Source organism: Neoarius graeffei, chromosome 15 (genome assembly GCF_027579695.1).
Source record: "Neoarius graeffei isolate fNeoGra1 chromosome 15, fNeoGra1.pri, whole genome shotgun sequence".
NCBI lineage: Eukaryota > Metazoa > Chordata > Actinopteri > Siluriformes > Ariidae > Neoarius > Neoarius graeffei.
Window position 1 is genome coordinate 57,694,281 of NC_083583.1, and position 18,389 is coordinate 57,712,669.

General features: G+C 41.2%; 1 protein-coding gene across 1 annotated transcript; it reads left to right on the forward strand.

Moving 5' to 3' along the window:
• The first annotated feature begins 3 nt into the window (after window positions 1–3).
• zrsr2 (zinc finger (CCCH type), RNA-binding motif and serine/arginine rich 2) lies at window positions 4–14,600 on the forward strand. Its single transcript, XM_060941701.1, has 11 exons — window positions 4–179; window positions 305–384; window positions 549–630; window positions 2,959–3,073; window positions 3,164–3,250; window positions 6,583–6,621; window positions 8,290–8,405; window positions 8,538–8,751; window positions 8,836–8,891; window positions 8,987–9,096; window positions 13,617–14,600. The coding sequence occupies exons 1-11, from the start codon at window positions 61–63 to the stop codon at window positions 14,495–14,497; spliced, it is 1,899 nt and encodes a 632-aa protein (XP_060797684.1). The 5' UTR covers window positions 4–60; the 3' UTR covers window positions 14,498–14,600.
• Window positions 14,601–18,389: the final 3,789 nt, after the last annotated feature.

Sequence of the window (18,389 nt, forward strand, 5' to 3'; positions counted from 1 at the left end):
GCGCGGCTCCTTCCTGTCTCACTGTGTGTTGTCTTTCGGCGGTTAGCACAATGTGCTAAAATGTTATCAACGGATTCGTGTCAATATTCGACCAGTGACCAGTTTCCAGTTGAGGCTTCAGTTCTTTCCTCTGAGAATCAGCACGAAGGTTTAGGAATTAAGCAATCTGCGCCACTGAGGTCTGAATGATGTTTATATTATATAGTCTAGTTGTGGATGTGGATGTAGCCTATTCCTGAACTAATCTGACACAGTAACGAAACAGTTTCTGACTTCTCTTTTCTTTTTTGTTCTTTGTCTTTAGTGGTAAACAACGACGAGCCTGTCTGAAAAGGGAAAGAAGAAAAAGAAAACGTCAAGCTCTTGCTAAACTCAGAGAATGTGGTATGTTTTTCCTTTTTATCCTCATGTACTTCAGTTAAACGTAAGCTTTGGATACTTTTCAAGTTTCCAGAAAAGCCTCTAAAAGCCCAAAGCCTTAACTGAAGTGAAATACTGTAATAATGTTTAATAATACTGTAATAATGCTTAATAATAATCTGGTGCAGGTGCTGACCAGTTTGAAATTAAGCAAGACCAAGTTGATGATGATGATGATGAGGAGGAGGAGGAGGAGGATGAAGAGCAGAGGTAGGCAGTTTCTCTATGCTTGCAATGATAATGTTATTCTGCTTTTGATTATTATCGCATCACTGAAAAGTTCTGGAGGTGGCACGGTGGTGTAGTGGTTAGCACTGTCGCCTCACAGCAAGAAGGTTCTGGGTTCAAGCCCAGCAGCCAGCAAGGGCCTTTCTGTGCGGAGTTTGCATGTTCTCCCCGTGTCCGCGTGGGTTTCCTCCGGGTGCTCCGGTTTCCCCCACAGTCCAAAGACATGCAGGTTAGGTTAACTGGTGACTCTAAATTGACCGTAGGTGTGAATGTGAGTGTGAATGGTTGTCTGTGTCTATGTGTCAGCCCTGTGATGACCTGGCGACTTGTCCAGGGTGTACCCCGCCTTTCGCCCGTAGTCAGCTGGGATAGGCTCCAGCTTGCCTGCGACCCTGTAGAACAGGATGAAATAAGATGAAAAGTTCTGGAGGCGGCACTGTGATGTAGTGGTTAGCACTGTTGCCTCACAGCAAGAAGGTTCTGGGTTCAAGCCCAGCAGCCGACAAGGGCCTTTCTGTGTGGAGTTTGCATGTTCTCCCCGTGTCCGCGTGGGTTTCCTCTGGGTGCTCCGGTTCCCCCCACAGTCCAAAGACATGCAGGTTAGGTTAACTGGTGACTCTAAATTGACCGTAGGTGTGAATGTGAGTGTGAATGGTTGTTTGACTCTATGTGTCAGCCCTGTGATGACCTGGCGACTTGTCCAGGGTGTACCCCGCCTTTCGCCCATAGTCAGCTGGGATAGGCTCCAGCTTGCCTGCAACCCTGTAGAACAGGATAAAGTGGCTAGAAATAATGAGATGAGATGAAAAGTTCTGGAGGCGGCATGATGGTGTAGTGGTTAGCACTGTTGCCTCACAGCAAGAAGGTTCTGGGTTCGAGCCCAGCAGCCGACAAGGGCCTTTCTGTGTGGAGTTTGCATGTTCTCCCTGTGTCTGCATGGGTTTCCCCCACAGTGCAAAGACATGCAGGTTAGGATAATTGGTGGCTCCAAATTGACCGTTTGTGTGAATGCCCTGCGATGATCTGGCGACTTGTCCAGGGTGTACCCCGCCTTTCGCCCATAGTCAGTTGGGATAGGCTCCAGCTTGCCTGCGACCCTGTAGAATAGGATAATCGGCTACAGATGATGCCTGGATGGATAAGTTCTGGGTGTGACATATTCAGAGAGCAGAGATGGACAAAGTACCCGACTTCATTACTTAAGTCAAAGTACAGATCCCATTGGTTAAATGTTACTCCGATACAAGGGAAAGTTGTCCAGTCAAATTTTTACTTAAGTTAAAGTACTGAAGTAATTGCTTTTAAAAATACTTAAGTATTAAAAGTACATTTTCTGTCATTGCATTGTTGTATTATTGCCACAATGCTTACAAAACCTAATGCTTCTGAAGCAACCGACTGGACTTACTGACTAGCTTGTAGAACCTGTAGTGCTGAAGCTCCACCTGACATGCTAGCAAACTCTTTTCAAACTCAAAATCATATTGAATAGCTAATGTTACTAGAAAATAAAGATTTCTACATTCTATTTATTTGGCAAGATTATGCTAAAGGACTTCGGATAAGTTAAAGTTATTCATGTTCGTGTAACTCCGTTTGTACAGTGTCAATGTTAGCCGTGGACAAGTCTACGGGAACTTGGCAGGCAAATCCATCGAAAGTCATTTGACTAACCAGACTGCATAGCTATTACAACGTTATCACTAACTCTAAAAGCACAGACAACTTCATTGCAAGCTTTCTCTTGGAATAAAACGTCTACAGACCTCAATATGCTTCCACAGGTTGGATGGGAAACTTTTGTAGGCTGTGATGTGGTTCGTTTTAGGCAAGCAAAGCAAACATTTAAAATGAAACGCATCTTTAATCCTTTCAGAAAACTGAAACATGGGTTCTAGGTATGGCCATGGGTGTGTGCGTTCCCAAGAAAAAAACGCCTCCTTCCATTCTGCCATCAACTGAAAAATTGTGTTCAAATAATGCTGCGGAGAAATAATTGAACTTGATTTTATACAGTCTATGGACGTGACGTGACCCTAGTGATTACTGATAGGCTCTCAGTGTCACCTGCAAAAAAAACTAAATCACGTTTTAGAAAAGAAAAAAAAGCTGCTTCATCGTACCGAGTATTGAGGATCTTGATCGAAATATAGTGGAGTGAAAAGTATGATATTTGTCTTTCAAATATAGTGAAGTTAAAGTCATAAGTTTCCAACAGAAATAATACTGAAATAAAGTACAGATACTCAAAAAGTGAACTTAAGTACAGTACTCAAGTAAATGTACTTCGTTGCTGTCCACCTCTGTCAGAGAGCGAGCGCGTCTACACCAGGAATGGCTGGAGAGAGAGACAATTGCTCAAGAGGAATTTAGGCTGAAGAAAGAGAGAGAAGAGGCCGCTCGGGAGAAAAAGGAGGACGAAGAGGTAATGCAGGAGTTGATTAATAAAATGCTTTTTCTACTAATGTGTTAAACCTTATTTATCTTGATTATTATTATTTTTTATTCACCGCAGAGGAGGATCAGGGAGGAATGGGAGGAACAGCAGAGAAAGGAAAGAGAGTTGCAGGAGCAGAAACAGCAGGAGAAGAGAGACAGAGAGGTGATCCCTGCATTCGGAGGATAAAGTCATAGAGGCTGATATCTATATATCCTCTCATTCTCAGCTTTCACAAGATGTTTTCACAATGGAGCATGTTCTAAACAGAGTATGCACATCCTTTAGTGGAAAGGCAACACCACAGGACTACTGATGCCTGGGGATTATTTAGATGGTGGAGCTCACCACCATCTGTCTGGCATAGTAGTGTGGTGCTTTTCCAAAATTCATGCTCTTCCTCGAATGAAGTCGTGTTGGGAATTTTTAAACACCTCAGTATGAATTGAGTCCACCTCATGGTCAAAAAAAAAAAATACATGTAATAATCAGTCCTTTGGTAAGAACACAAAATATGGATAGAATAGCAGGGTTCCCCCTGGGTTCTGAAAAATATTCTCCACTTTTTTCCTTGGAAAATCAAGCCAAATAAGTATTCTTCACTTTTTCTTAGTCTGTATTTTCTTTTTCTTAGTTACCGACTTATCAAAGTGGACTTAATACAGGTTTATACCAACCAAACTGGCACAATTCAAATATTTGTACAGATACAGCTAGGCCTTTCCATTATATATAACATTTGGGCTCCACTCCAGACTTGATTTTGGACGCCCTGTGCACCATTAAACTAAAATAAACCTCTTTAGTTTGAGCTTACTGAAGGTTATTTTAGCAGGGAGTTATTCAAAAGAGGTATTAGGGACTCCCTTTAGCCTTCAACAGAACACTTGATTTACAATTGAACAGAGTCGAGAAGAGTCTTGGAACAACCAACAGTGAAGGAATTTGGTTTTTCCAGTTGATTTCCAAACTGAGACCACGTTTTACATCGTACATGAGTGAGCCATGGGGACTCAACACGCCACGCCCGCTGAAATGGAGCTCCCTTCAGTTGCTTGCCGTGGCTGACAGCACTTTCACTTTGGTGTTTTTTTTTCTTTCTGACCCCTGTATTACTGACACTATCCGGTGTGCTCGGGGACGGTCGGGGCTCTGAGTGTGCCTCCCCCGTTGCTGTTTCAGCCCTTAAATCATCTTCACTGCTTGAAAAAGCCCGCCCAAAAACTTCGCCATCTTAGACTGCGCCATTGTTTAGTTCACACAGAGATAATTACACCACCACCACACCAGGCCGAGTAAGACGCGCTGCGATTAGTCAAAAGTTTGGTCATTATGTGTAGTCGATTTTTATTGGTCGCAAGCATGTCTTCACTAAGGTTGGATTTCAGCAAGTGGAGGGATTTCTAAAAAAAGATGACTTATGATAATGATAACATACATTCGTCACTGTGATGACTGCTAGTAATTTTCTCTTCGTCACTGATGGATTATGTTTGTCAGTGACAAGTGCCAGCGGGAACCCTGGAATAAGCAGAGATACAAATAGACTGTAACCTCAAACAGCACTGATCCACTCAGACCACTAAAATATCACACCCATATCCGTGCGCTCCACTACACTGTGATATCCGGTCATGGTGGTTCCTTTCCACTGATGAAACAAGAGCAGGTGGGCTTGACAAAAAATACTTTGTGATGTACAGTTAGTAACTGAATAACTGTGTTAAAATGCACCGTTTCCAGTCGGTTTGCATATTAAACTGACCACAAAGCGTATATTATTGTATTTTATTCAATTGAATCATTTGGTCATGATTGTACGAGACAAAAGTGTTTCACGTTACTAATAATTTGAAGAAAATACTTGGGTTTCTGGAAAGAATGTTCTTACCAGTGTCTATAAGAGTCTGGGAACGTCTTCATGCTTGCTTTTAGCAAGTTCTGGCAATTCATTACATTTCGTAAGAATTCAGTTGAGCAGTTTGTTCCTTCATCTTGGAACCACTAGTGAAAAGAGACTTGGTACCACACAGTTGTGGCATCATTGGATGCTCACAGATAAGGATGTAGTGATGAGGATGGAGCTTAAGGTTCCATGTAGTCGGATGAACTAACATGGATTTGTTTTGGAATTGAACGGAATGGGGGAAAGAGAAGACGACATGCACAAGGAGCAGAAACCCAGAACTCATCCTGGGAATCATTCCAAGATGCTTGAGTTTAGATGTAATCACACAAATATGCTTAACAATTATTCGCCGAAAGTGAAGTGAATATCGGTGAGATAATAAATAACCGATATGAAATTGAGGTTATTATTCACCGATATTGGGCGTCACGGTGGTGTAGTGGTTAGCGCTGTCGCCTCACAGCAAGAAGGTCCGGGTTCGAGCCCCGTGGCCGGCGAGGGCCTTTCTGTACGGAGTTTGCATGTTCTCCCTGTGTCCGCGTGGGTTTCCTCCGGGTGCTCCGGTTTCCCCCACAGTCCAAAGACATGCAGGTTAGGTTAACTGGTGACTCTAAATTGAGCGTAGGTGTGAATGTGAGTGTGAATGGTTGTCTATGTGTCAGCCCTGTGATGACCTGGCGACTTGTCCAGGGTGTACCCCGCCTTTTAGTCAGCTGGGATAGGCTCCAGCTCGCCTGCGACCCTGTAGAACAGGATAAAGCGGCTAGAGATAATGAGATGAGATTCACCAATATTCACTGAACTTGAGGTGGACACTTGTTGTTATAGTATAAATACACAGGTGATTTATTTAAAAAAAATTATTTCAAACTTCAAAAGCAGCATGCAAATGTAATGAAGGTGTGGCACAGGTTTATGTCACTTATCTACGCCGAGTCACATAAAATGCTTTGTTTTGAAACAGATCAAATAAATCACAATTCCACCTTACCTTTGAATAGTTTTAGACCAAACTTCGTAGCATCTTTAGTGCTTTTAGGAACAGCATTTTTTTTTCATCATTTGTAATTCTTCCTCACTTACGGTGACAAAGCGATTTGCAGTCATTTTGCCGAGTCGCTCGAGGTGATGATCGAGAAATTGGTCGAGAAATTCGGACTATCAGCGCGCACGATTTTCTATAATCACCTGTGTATTTATACTAACAATATTTGTAAACTGAAAAAATAAAGAGCTGTATTCATGATTGTCTGTACACACTGTAAACTTCCAGAGTATTTTGGTTGTCTTGATTGTGATGAATAATGATTGTTTCCTTAACTAAGATACACACAAAAGAAAGAGTGACAGGCCTGTGGGCATCTTCTTCATCTGAAGACAATGTATCTTTTGATTGCTAGTTTAACAAGAATGTTTGTTTGTTTTGCCACCTACATTTCCACTGTCCATTTTCAATTTGCCACCAGTGAAAATGTGCTTTGGCAGAATTCATTCATGTTTTACTCAGCTCTCTTAACTAATACTAGCAGATATCTGTAGCTGACTGCAGGTTTTTACGAGTCATACTGTGTGTTTGCACCATTTATAGGAAGCTGTACAGAAACTGTTGGATCAAGCAGAAAGCCAGGTATCCATGAACACTTTTGTGTACAACCCCGATTCCAAAAAAGTTGGGACAAAGTACAAATTGTAAATAAAAACAGAATGCAATGATGTGGAAGTTTCAAAATTCCACATTTTATTCAGAATAGAACATAGATGACATATCAAATGTTTAAACTGAGAAAATGTTTCATTTAAAGAGAAAAATTAGGTGATTTTAAATTTCATGACAACAACACATCTCAAAAAAGTTGGGACAAGGCCATGTTTACCACTGTGAGACATCCCCTTTTCTCTTTACAACAGTCTGTAAACGTCTGGGGACTGAGGAGACAAGTTGCTCAAGTTTAGGGATAGGAATGTTAACCCATTCTTGTCTAATGTAGGATTCTAGTTGCTCAACTGTCTTAGGTCTTTTTTGTCGTATCTTCCGTTTTATGATGCGCCAAATGTTTTCTATGGGTGAAAGATCTGGACTGCAGGCTGGCCAGTTCAGTACCCGGACCCTTCTTCTACGCAGCCATGATGCTGTAATTGATGCAGTATGTGGTTTGGCATTGTCATGTTGGAAAATGCAAGGTCTTCCCTGAAAGAGACGTCGTCTGGATGGGAGCATATGTTGCTCTAGAACCTGGATATACCTTTCAGCACCGATGGTGTCTTTCCAGATGTGTAAGCTGCCCATGCCACACGCACTAATGCAACCCCATACCATCAGAGATGCAGGCTTCTGAACTGAGCACTGATAACAACTCGGGTCGTCCTTCTCCTCTTTAGTCCGAATGACACGGCGTCCCTGATTTCCATAAAGAACTTCAAATTTTGATTCGTCTGACCACAGAACAGTTTTCCACTTTGCCACAGTCCATTTTAAATGAGCCTTGGCCCAGAGAAGACGCCTGCGCTTTTGGATCATGTTTAGATACGGCTTCTTCTTTGAACTATAGAGTTTTAGCTGGCAACGGCGGATGGCACGGTGAATTGTGTTCACAGATGATGTGCTCTGGAAATATTCCTGAGCCCATTTTGTGATTTCCAATACAGAAGCATGCCTGTATGTGATGCAGGTTTTCCAGCCTTGACCCTTACGCACAGAGATTCTTCCAGATTCTCTGAATCTTTTGATGATATTATGCACTGTAGATGATGATATGTTCAAACTCTTTGCAATTTTACACTGTCAAACTCCTTTCTGATATTGCGCCACCATTTGTCGGCGCAGAATTAGGGGGATTAGTGATCCTCTTCCCATCTTTACTTCTGAGAGCCGCTGCCACTCCAAGATGCTCTTTTTATACCCAGTCATGTTAATGACCTATTGCCAGTTGACCTAATGAGTTGCAGTTTGGTCCTCCAGCTGTTCCTTTTTTGTACCTTTAACTTTTCCAGCCTCTTATTGCCCCTGTCCCAACTTTTTTGAGATGTGTTGCTGTCGTGAAATTTCAAATGAGCCAATATTTGGCATGAAATTTCAAAATGTCTCACTTTCGACATTTGATATGTTGTCTATGTTCTACTGTGAATACAATATCAGTTTTTGAGATTTTTAAATTATTGCATTCCGTTTTTATTTACAATTTGTACTTTGTCCCAACTTTTTTGGAATCGGGGTTGTAGAAATATTTAAAGGAATTAATACCTTGAGGTATGGTTTAGTTAATAGTTTTATTTTCGGGTGCATGTTATTTTCTAGCTGGAAAATGGAGGTTCTTGGAAAAACCCCGATGCCCCAGTGGATTACGGGACGGAAAAGGACAAGGCCAACTGCCCCTTTTTCATTAAAACTGGAGCTTGCAGATTTGGAGACAGGTCAGATAAATTACAGTTGTCACCTTTTTTTGTTAGAAGAAGAAGACGACGTGTCCATTACATTTCAAACAAAAACATATCTCTTGAACATTTCCGATGAATTTTTCTTCTGCTTGGACTTTTAATAAACAGATGCTCCAGAAAACATGATCACCCCTCATCAAGTAGCACTTTGATGGTCCGGGGTATGTTTGTGACATTCGCCATGGAGCAGAGCAGACGCGATGACTATGATACAGACGCCAGTCTCGAGTACAGCGAGGAAGACATGCGGCAGCAGTTTCTGGATTTCTATGACGACGTTCTTCCAGAATTCAGGAATGCGGGCAAAGTTGTGCAGTTCAAGGTAATAAAACTTAAATGGAAATGTCTGTGGAAGTCAAAACTATCGTGGGTGTTGGGCATTCAACTATTTCTTGCATTGTTTCAGGTGAGCTGCAACTTTGAACCCCACTTAAGAGGCAATGTTTATGTACAGTATGACACGTAAGTAAAAAAAAAAAAAAAATCAATCCTGTGTAGGGTTGTTATGGTTAGTCATGGTGTATGATTGGATGGTTGTCACCATTCTTTTTGTGTAGTGAGGATCAGTGCAAAGAGGCGTTTATGATGTTTAATGGACGGTGGTATGCAGGGAGGCAAATGCAGTGCGAGTTCTCTCCTGTGACCAAGTGGAAAACAGCCATATGTGGTAAGCATTGATTTGATTTTTTTTTTTTTAAATGCAGAAGAAAAACATTCACCGTTATGATGGTTTGCATTTAAACTACAGCTGCTACAGTAATTATTTATAGCAATCACAGTTCTAGACACATTATTCAGGGGACCTGAACAGTGACATTAAAAAGTTAGTAAAAATTAGCGCGATATTTTGAAGAACTCAATTAATTCATTAAAACTAGCAGGGATCTTTAGAAAATCTGAAGTAGTCAGCTTAAATAAAATAAAAATAAAAAAAATTAAAAAATAGTAGGCGGCAGCTCTGGAATTTGCAGTGGCAAAGCTGACACGGTGTGCCAATGCTTGGAGGGGTGTCTGGCGGCATGCCCCTCTAGAAAACCTTGAAATTTACATGCCTTCTGGTGCATTCTTGGCGAATAAATTGCTAACAGTTTCCCTGTAAAATACTTGCAAAATATGTATGAAATTTCCCTCCAGATGTGTGTGTGCCTGGCTTTCTCAGTTCCCCTCTGTAGTACACTGCCTGGCTCTATAACATAACTACATACGCTACGGTGTGGTCACGTGGTCCGGCTCAGCCAATCGGAGCACGAGAATCAATCAACAAATATGGTGTCGCTTCTGGTCATGTTAGACCCGAATCGAAAACCATTTTGTGGTGGAATAATTTGATTTGCAGCAAATTATGGGTAGCGGAGACTATATAAAAATCACTTGAATATTGAAAGGCACGTTTTTATTTTTTGTGGGATCGAGTAGCTGGCGCAGACCGTCTGTGTAGGCGGAGAAAACCGCCGGTCGCCGGCGCTTGTGGACATCTCTGACTAGGGAGTGTAATTTGTCTACTTTGATTTGAGAATTAGACAGTGGCAGCTTGTCCACAGGTGCAATGTATATACTGTACATCAGCCATTCAACAAATGTTAAGTCTTCATAAAATCCTTATTTACAAATAATAGGTTTTAAATTCTATTAAAAATAGTTTACTTTTTTGAGCGATCAACAATAAAAAAAAATGCTGTCTGACAGATAAAGCCAACTTGCAAAATTGACGCCGTAGTGTATGTAGTTATGTTACAGAGCCAGGCAGCGTACTGCAGAGGGTAACTGAGAAAGCCAAGCACACATACTGTACATATTTTTCCAAATTGATTTGCTTCCGTTTCTCGATGTTGCGCAGTCATGGGACAGTGCATGTACTACTTGATTTGGCTCCATGAAGTTATCACTGCACCTAGAGGCCCATTGGGGCAGGAATCACGCTGCCCCATGCTCACTCTATCAACCTTTTCAGTAACTGGGAAGTAATTGACAGGGTTGCCCGGTTCACATTTTACATCAAATTACGTCCTACTGTATCAAATACACTTGACCAAAGGTATGTTTAAAACCACACAAAACTAGCTGCTGGACTGTACACTGACTGCCTGTCAGCTCTCAGCTACCTATTAGGGGGTTATTCTAACAGTTCACTAGATAGTAGCCTGTAACATAAGTCATATGTGATGGCCTCTCGACTTAATTTAACATTTGTGGCTGTCATTATTACTGCCATCCAGCCCCATCCAAATCTATGGTCACAAGTAGGGCTGGGTATCACCAGATACCTCACGATACGATACTATGGCGATATTTTGCCCACGATAACGATAATATCACGGTACAGCGATTCTGCGATAATCGATATATTGCAAGAAATTTCAACCACATCACGATATCTGTGTCACTGAAGAAAATCAGAATTTATTGACCACTGTAAAATTACATTTCACATACATAACTACACACTCTTGCCAGACATATATTTGTCTCTATTCCACTGCTGGCAAAACCAAGAGTTGCTTCACTACAACATACAGAAAATTCCCATTTCTGTGCTAGTATTCTCAACTTTTCTGTAAGCATGGACACATCAGTGCTGCTTAACAAGCAGAATCAAATTGTTTTATGAAAACTTAAAACTTGCACTGCAGACTGCACATACATTTCAGTGCTAACACTAATCAATTTGTTCTTTGTAAACTTGAACATTTAACTTGTGCTTATTTTCAGGGATGCAAACAGCGCGCCTTTTGGCGGATGGCGCCTTTTTCACGGCTGAATCGCGCAGATCTGATTTTTTTTTGGGGGGGGGGGCGTTGGAGTGTCTGATTATGATTCAAAGTAAATTCTGTATTAAAATTACTAAATAAGCAAATCCGTTACAGTCCATGAAACAGGAAGTATAAGGATGAGGAAAACACAGTTTAAATCGGGAAGCTGCGCACATTTGTGCAGCCTGAGCGGCAGGACTGCGCAAATGTGCGCAGCTTCCCGATTTAAACTGTGTTTTCCTCATCCTTATACTTCCTGTTTCATGGACTGTAACGGATTTGCTTATTTAGTAATTTTAATACAGAATTTACTTTGAATTATAATCAGACACTCCAACGCCCCCCCCCAAAAAAAATTCGGATCTGCGCGATTCAGCCATGAAAAAAGCGCCATCCGCCAAAAGGCGCGCTGTTTGCATCCCTGTATTTTGCAGGAACAACGCACTGTCTGAAACACATTGAAAAGTGCAGTGGGCATCTTAATTGGAGCATCTTAATTTAATTGGAGCGAAACAGGTTTTGCAAAGTGCATTCTCTTTGTCCGGCTCACTGTTTTTTTTTCTCCTTTCCTTTGGAATCCAAAGTGGCTCCAAACATCTGCCTTAAAGTTCGGCGGCGTCTCTAGGTTTACGTTAACAGCCATGCTTGCCTGTTTTTTTTCCTCACTGCAACCGCCGGGGAAAAAAGAGAAGACGAAGAGTGCCTTGGAGTGAGGTAGCGGCACAGCGACACCTCGCGGAGCGGAGGTGCGGAAGTCGTACTGGATTTACAACCCGTCTGAAACATGATTTTATTATTTGAAAAAATATCGATATTCAAATTGAGTATCGATATTGAATCGGAAGCCAAAGTATCGCGATATATCGCCGTATCGATATTTTTGCACACCCCTAGTCACAAGCTGCTGCTGGATCTAGAATAAGAATAATTGAATCACGATCTTTTACTGTTTTACTCCAAGTTCACACCACACAACTTTCAAAATCATCAGATCGCTGTACAGTTCACACTACACTCCTGGTCTTGTAATCAGGAATCTTATAATCGTTGGCTGATCTGCAACAGGGGGGTCATATATTACAAGATCACTGTCTTGTTTGTCTGATTACGTTTTGTCACAAAAAAAAACCCACCTGAGAACTGGCACAGGAAACACGAGACTATGCTTGAGACAGGATTTTTTTTTTTTTTAAAGCGTGGCAGATTGTACAGCTTATCATAAGTTTAATAGAGCGATGATTTAACACCTGAGTAAATGCAGGACATCAACAAAAATAGAAAATACAGGGCCGAAAGAAGGCGTTTAGGCGTTTTTGCCTTTAGTGAAACACAGGGTTGCGGTGTTGCTGTGACAAAACCAAAACTTGATTCCAAAAGCCTCTTTGAACACAAAAAAAACATGACTACCAAACAATATTAAAGCAATTTTCCATGTACATATATGTTCATCAAAGTCCTAAAAGGGGGATATTATGATGAACATCTCATAAAGTAAACGAATCTTCCTCAGGCACATCAAGCCTACTTCTCTAATTTCCTCCACCAACTTTGTTGGAGGTTGTCATGTTTTCGCCTCTTGTTTGTTTGTTTCCAATGTAACTCAAATTAGTGAACGGCTTTTGATGAAATTGAGGAAAGGTAAGCCAAGGAACAATTCATTAGATTTTGATGCAAATCCGGATATGTATGCCAATCCAGAATTTTTTGTCTCTTCCCAACGTAACTCAAAAAGTCGTGAACGGATTTGGATGAAATTTGGTGGACACCTTTAATATTATCCCAGGTTCAAGTGATTGGATTTTGATGTTGATAATATGTAGCTTGGCAGAGGTATGCGCTCTACCATGTGCCCTTCTAGTTTCATATGTATTTGCTATTGTTAGGATTACATTATATTATTTCACTATGTACACAATTTCACCAGTCAATTCACTACTGTTTATTAATCACAAACAATATAAATAATCTACTGTCCGACTCAAAGGGAAACTTGTCAACTTGGAAACCACACACCTGGACTTTATGCTTGCTGTATCAATGCCTGTTGTATAAAATTCCTCACCCAGGTTTCCCCTCATCTTGCACTCTCATTGGCTGTAGCTCATCCCTGCACTCATTACCAGTCACAAAATTTTCCACAGTACAGGATTTGGACTCCCGACAGGTCCAGATATTTAGTCTGCTAGATATTTTGGGGGTATGTTTGATGGATAGGCGAGTTGCTCGCTGAACATCTTAGAACATTTCACATACAGCGATTGAGCACGGATTTGTCATCGCAGAGTGAACACCGATTTGTTTCTGATCTGGGGCTTTCCTCATCTGTGATTGGGGAAATCAGGGTTAAATTGTGTCATGTGAACTAGACGTTAGACATAGTGGCATAAATACTTGAAAATCCCCCTGGTTTTAAAACTTTTTTTTTTTTTTATTTTAGGACTTTTTGACAGGCATAAGTGTCCAAAGGGGAAGCACTGTAACTTCCTCCACGTGTTTCAAAACCCAGGAAATGAATTCTGGGAGGCAGACCGTGACCTCCATTTGTCCTCTGATCATGATTGGGGCCTCAGTGGACGTAACAGGGCACAGTCACAGCGCGGCCATAGCCCTGAACAGTCTCGCAACAGACAGGGTGACAGGAGGAACCGTAGCCGTGAGAAACAAAGCCACAGATGGAGGCGGAGCCGTAGCAGAGAGAGGTGGAGCCGTAGCAGGGAGAGGCGGAGTCGTAGCAGAAGCAGAGAGAGTCGCAGGGCCCGTCTTCCTCTGAGAAGAGAAAAAGGTTCCTTAAACAATCGAGGCAGAAGAAGCAGAAGCCATGAGAGACGCAGATCATGTAGCCGAGGCAGAGAAACAGATTCTCAGAGTGGAGGTCGCCATTTGCATGCAGACTCGAGATCTTCGAGATCAGAATCAAACAACCATGAAGAACAATTTAAAAATAGCTCCAGCAAGAGGAAAAGGAGTGAAAGCAAAAGCCCAAAAAATGGTGCATCCTCAGCAGATGCGAATACTTCCTTACATCACCACAAACGCTCTAAAAAGAGCAAGAAAAAGAAAAAGAGCAAAAAGAAGCAAAAGCGAAAGAGGAGCAAATCCTGCAGCGTCAGTTCTTCAGCAGCTTCTGCTATAGAGTCAGAGGATGATGAAGACACGAGAAAAAGCAAAGATAAACAAAACACAGAAAAGGCTGGAGAGGATGCAGAGATCGACGAGAACCTCGATTCAGTTCAAGATGATAAGGAAATTAAATCAAGTCCCCCTGAAGCCACTGGTACTACACCTGCGAGCATCGCTACTGAAAGTGGCCCTGATTAATGAGCTGAAAAGGAAAAGACATTGCTGTATTTCCTGATTTTGGTTTCAACAAAAATCTCTTCTCATCACTTTTGATATGTAAATAAACGTGGTTAACATTTGAGTTTTATTTTATTGTTTTTAATGTCTGTAGCTCCCAGCAGAGATTAAACTTCAGCCTGGTTTAAACAACTTGTCCATTAACCCAGTTGCACCAAATCTTAATTTAATCCATGTTTCATTTTTATAGCAAGCGTGGAGTCCTGCTGCGACCCAAAATGCAGATTTAAACTTTCTGAAGACATTTTTATGCTCTCTTTCACAACCCCAATTCCAAAAAAGTTGGGATGCTGTGTAAACTGTACATAAAAACAGAATGTGAAGATTTGTAAATCATGGAAACCCTATATTTCATTGAAAATAGTACAAGAACAACATATCAAATGTTGAAACTGAGAAATTGTATTGGTTTTGAAAAATATATGCTCATTTTGAATTTGATGTCAGCAACACATTTCAGAAAAGCTGGGACAGGGGCAACAGATGACTGAAAAAGTTGTGTAATGCTAAAAAAAACCAAACCTAATTTGGTTAATTGGCAACAGGTCAGTAACATGATTGGGTATAAATAGAGCATCCCAGAGAGGCGGAGTCTCTCAGAAGTAAAGACGGGGAGGGGTTCACCACTCTGTGAAGGACTGCATGGGCAAATAGTGCAACAATTTAAGAATAACATTCCTCAATGTAAAATTGCAAAGAATTTGGGGATCACGTCATCTATGATCCATAATATCATTAAAGGATTCAGAGAATCTGGAGAAATCTCTGTATGCAAGAGACAAGGCTGAAAACTGACATTGGATGCCTGTGATCTTCAGGCTCTCAGGCGACACTGCATTAAAAGCAGACACGTGTCTGTAGTGGAAATCACTGTATGGGCTCAGGAACACTACAGAAAACCATCGTCTGTGAAAACAGTTCATTACTGCGTCCAGTTAAAACCAGATATAAACAATATCCAGAAACACTGGTGCCTTCTCTGGGCCTGAGCTCTTTTATGATGGACTGAGGCAAAGTGGAAAACTGTCCCGAGGTCTGACGAATCAAAAGTAGAAATTCTTTTTAGAAATCATGGACACCACATCTTCCAGGCTAAAGAGGAGAGGGACCATCCAGCTTGTTATCAGTGCACAGTTCAAAATCCAGCATCTGTGATGGTATGAGGGGGCATTAGTGCACATGACATGGGTAGCTTATACATCTGGGAAGACATCATTAATGCTGAATGATATATACACACACGTTTCAGAGCAATATGCTGCCATCCAGACAAAATCTTTTTCAGGGAAGGCCTTCCTTCTTTCAGCAAGACGATGCCAAACCCCTTTCTGCGCATATTAAAACTGCATGGCTCCATAGTTTAAAAAAAAAAAAAGTCTGGGTGCTAAACTGGCCTGCCTGCAGTCCAGACCTGTCTCCCATTTAAAACATTTGGTGTATTATGAAGTGCAAAATAAGACAAAGGAGACCCCGAACTGTTGAGCAACTGAAATTGTACATCAGGCAAGAATGGGACAACATTTCTCTTTCAAAACTACAGCAATTGGTCTCCTCAGTTCCCAAACATTTACCGGGTGTTGTTAAAAGTAGATGTGATGCCCCTGTCCCAACTTTTTTGAAATGTGTTGTTGACATCAAATTCAAAATGAGCACATATATTTCAAAAAACAATGAAATTTCTCAGTTTCAACATGTGAAATGTTGTCTTTGTACTATGTTCAATGAAAAATAGGGTTTTCATGTTTTGCAAATTATCGCATTCTGACTTCATCTACAGTTTACACAGCGTCCCAACTTTTTTGGAATTGGGGTTGTACTTAAGGAAGGAAGAAATGAAACTAAAAACAAGACTGATAATGCCTTGTGTCAAGAGTGAAGTGGGTGGGGGCATCGTGGCTCAGGTGGTTAAGGCGCCATACCATGAATGCGGGCGACCCGGGTTCGATTCCGGCCCGAGGTCATTTCCCGATCCCTTCCCGTCTCTCTCCCGTTCATTTCCTGTCTCTACACTGTCCTATCCAATAAAGGTGCAAAAAGCCCAAAAAAATATCTTTAAAAAAAAAAAAAAAAGAGTGAAGTGGGTGCAGTTTATTTGCTTCGAATTAATCTCAGGTCAAGGGTTTTGTTGGTTTTTTTTAAATAATAGGATCAACAAAGCGGGGCGGCACGGTGGTGTAGTGGTTAGCACTGTCGCCTCACAGCAAGAAGGTCCTGGGTTTGAGCCCAGCAGCTGGCGAGGGCCTTTCTGTGCGGAGTTTGCATGTTCTCCCCGTGTCTGCGTGGGTTTCCCCCCACAGTCCAATGGCATGCAGGTTAGGCTAATTGGTGGCTCTAAATTGACAGTAGGTGTGAGTGTGAATGGTTGTCTATGTGTCAGCCCTGTGATGACCTGGCGACTTGTCCAGGGTGTACCCCACCTCTCGCCTATAGTCAGCTGGGATAGGCTCCAGCTTGCCTGTGACCCTGTAGAACAGGATAATGGATGGACGGATGGATGAACAAAGCCTTGATTAGCTCTAAATTCAGTCCTTTAGTTGGATCTTAACAAGCCCAAAGATGTGTTTTGGCAGGATGTGAGGTCATGGTAGATGTACAGAGTCTCTGTCCACATCACAGTCTCTGGCTGACAGTCTGTACCAACCTGCATAAAATATGTTAGAAATGATGAAATGTTACTTAGTCAGGAAGGGATAATGCAGTTTAACGTCATAGTATTGTTACACTTCAAATTATTTTCTCTGGATTCACAGTGTAATCTTTACTTCAGTCGTGGTTGGTGCAGTCAACCCTGAATACGTTCGGTAACTTTACAACATAATTGAAAGGATTTTTCCTGTTACACAATATCATCTGACAGTTGATCTGTGTGATCTTGTTTCATAAACTTGCAACATTTATATTTTTGGCTTCATATTTTAAGCACCGTTGTTAAGCATAGACACTTATTCTGTCTTCATTTTAGATGAATCGACGGAAACACCCCATCTGGAAACAACTGTACGCCTTTTGTTAGTTCTCTTGGTCACGAATTAGTAATACTCACAGCTGACACAGAAAAAGATGAATATTAATTACTTCTGATGTATTTAAAGCCAGGATTCTGAAAGCATGGTCCAGAGACCCCCAGAGGTCTGTGAAGCATATTTTGTTACAGTGGGCAGATATCACCACCTTTATCAAAATTATTATTGAGTTCCTGTAGTTATTCACATATTTTGACTGGTCACTTGAATTCAATTTGATCAACAAGTCAGCCTGTAAATAACATCAACTTCAAGCTAATGGAAATTTTAATAGAAAACGTGTTCAATGGGATGGGGCAAGGGTTCAGGAATAAAAAGCACTATAGTTTAAATAAAGAGCCAAAAATACAATATTTGAATAATTAAGAGAATACCGGTAATTAAGATGAGTGGTTGTGTGGCATGTCTTTTATAGTTTGAAGTGTTCCTGGCTGCAAAATATTTCAGAACTCCTCTTAAAATTAGTATCATATGTATTATTAACCATCCTGGGACTATCACTCACTCATACACACCCGCCCATCTAGAATTTACACAGAACGGTGCGAAAAACAAAAAACAGCCAGCGAGCAGAAGCGGATTACTGATGAGAGAGGTCCGAAAAGAATGGCTGACAGAATGGCTATGGTAACTCAAATAGCCACTCTTTACAACTGTGGTGAACAGAAAAGCATCTCGCATCACAAAACACACCGAATCTTAAAGGACATGGGACATGAAACATAAATGCACGCTATATCAGTTTCTTTCCATTAAAAATATGAAATAATTGCATCAACAAATACAAAATTATCTATTAAATTCAGCAAAATCGTTATATTCGTGATGAT

Excerpts from the sequence above, each read along its gene's own strand:
- zrsr2 (XM_060941701.1), top strand. The coding sequence starts at position 61 with ATGTTATCAACGGATTCGTGTCAATATTCGACCAGTGACCAGTTTCCA. Across the intron at positions 385-548 it reads TGCTAAACTCAGAGAATGTG|GTGCTGACCAGTTTGAAATT; the intron begins GTATGTTTTTCC and ends AATCTGGTGCAG. Across the intron at positions 8,406-8,537 it reads GCTTGCAGATTTGGAGACAG|ATGCTCCAGAAAACATGATC; the intron begins GTCAGATAAATT and ends TTTAATAAACAG.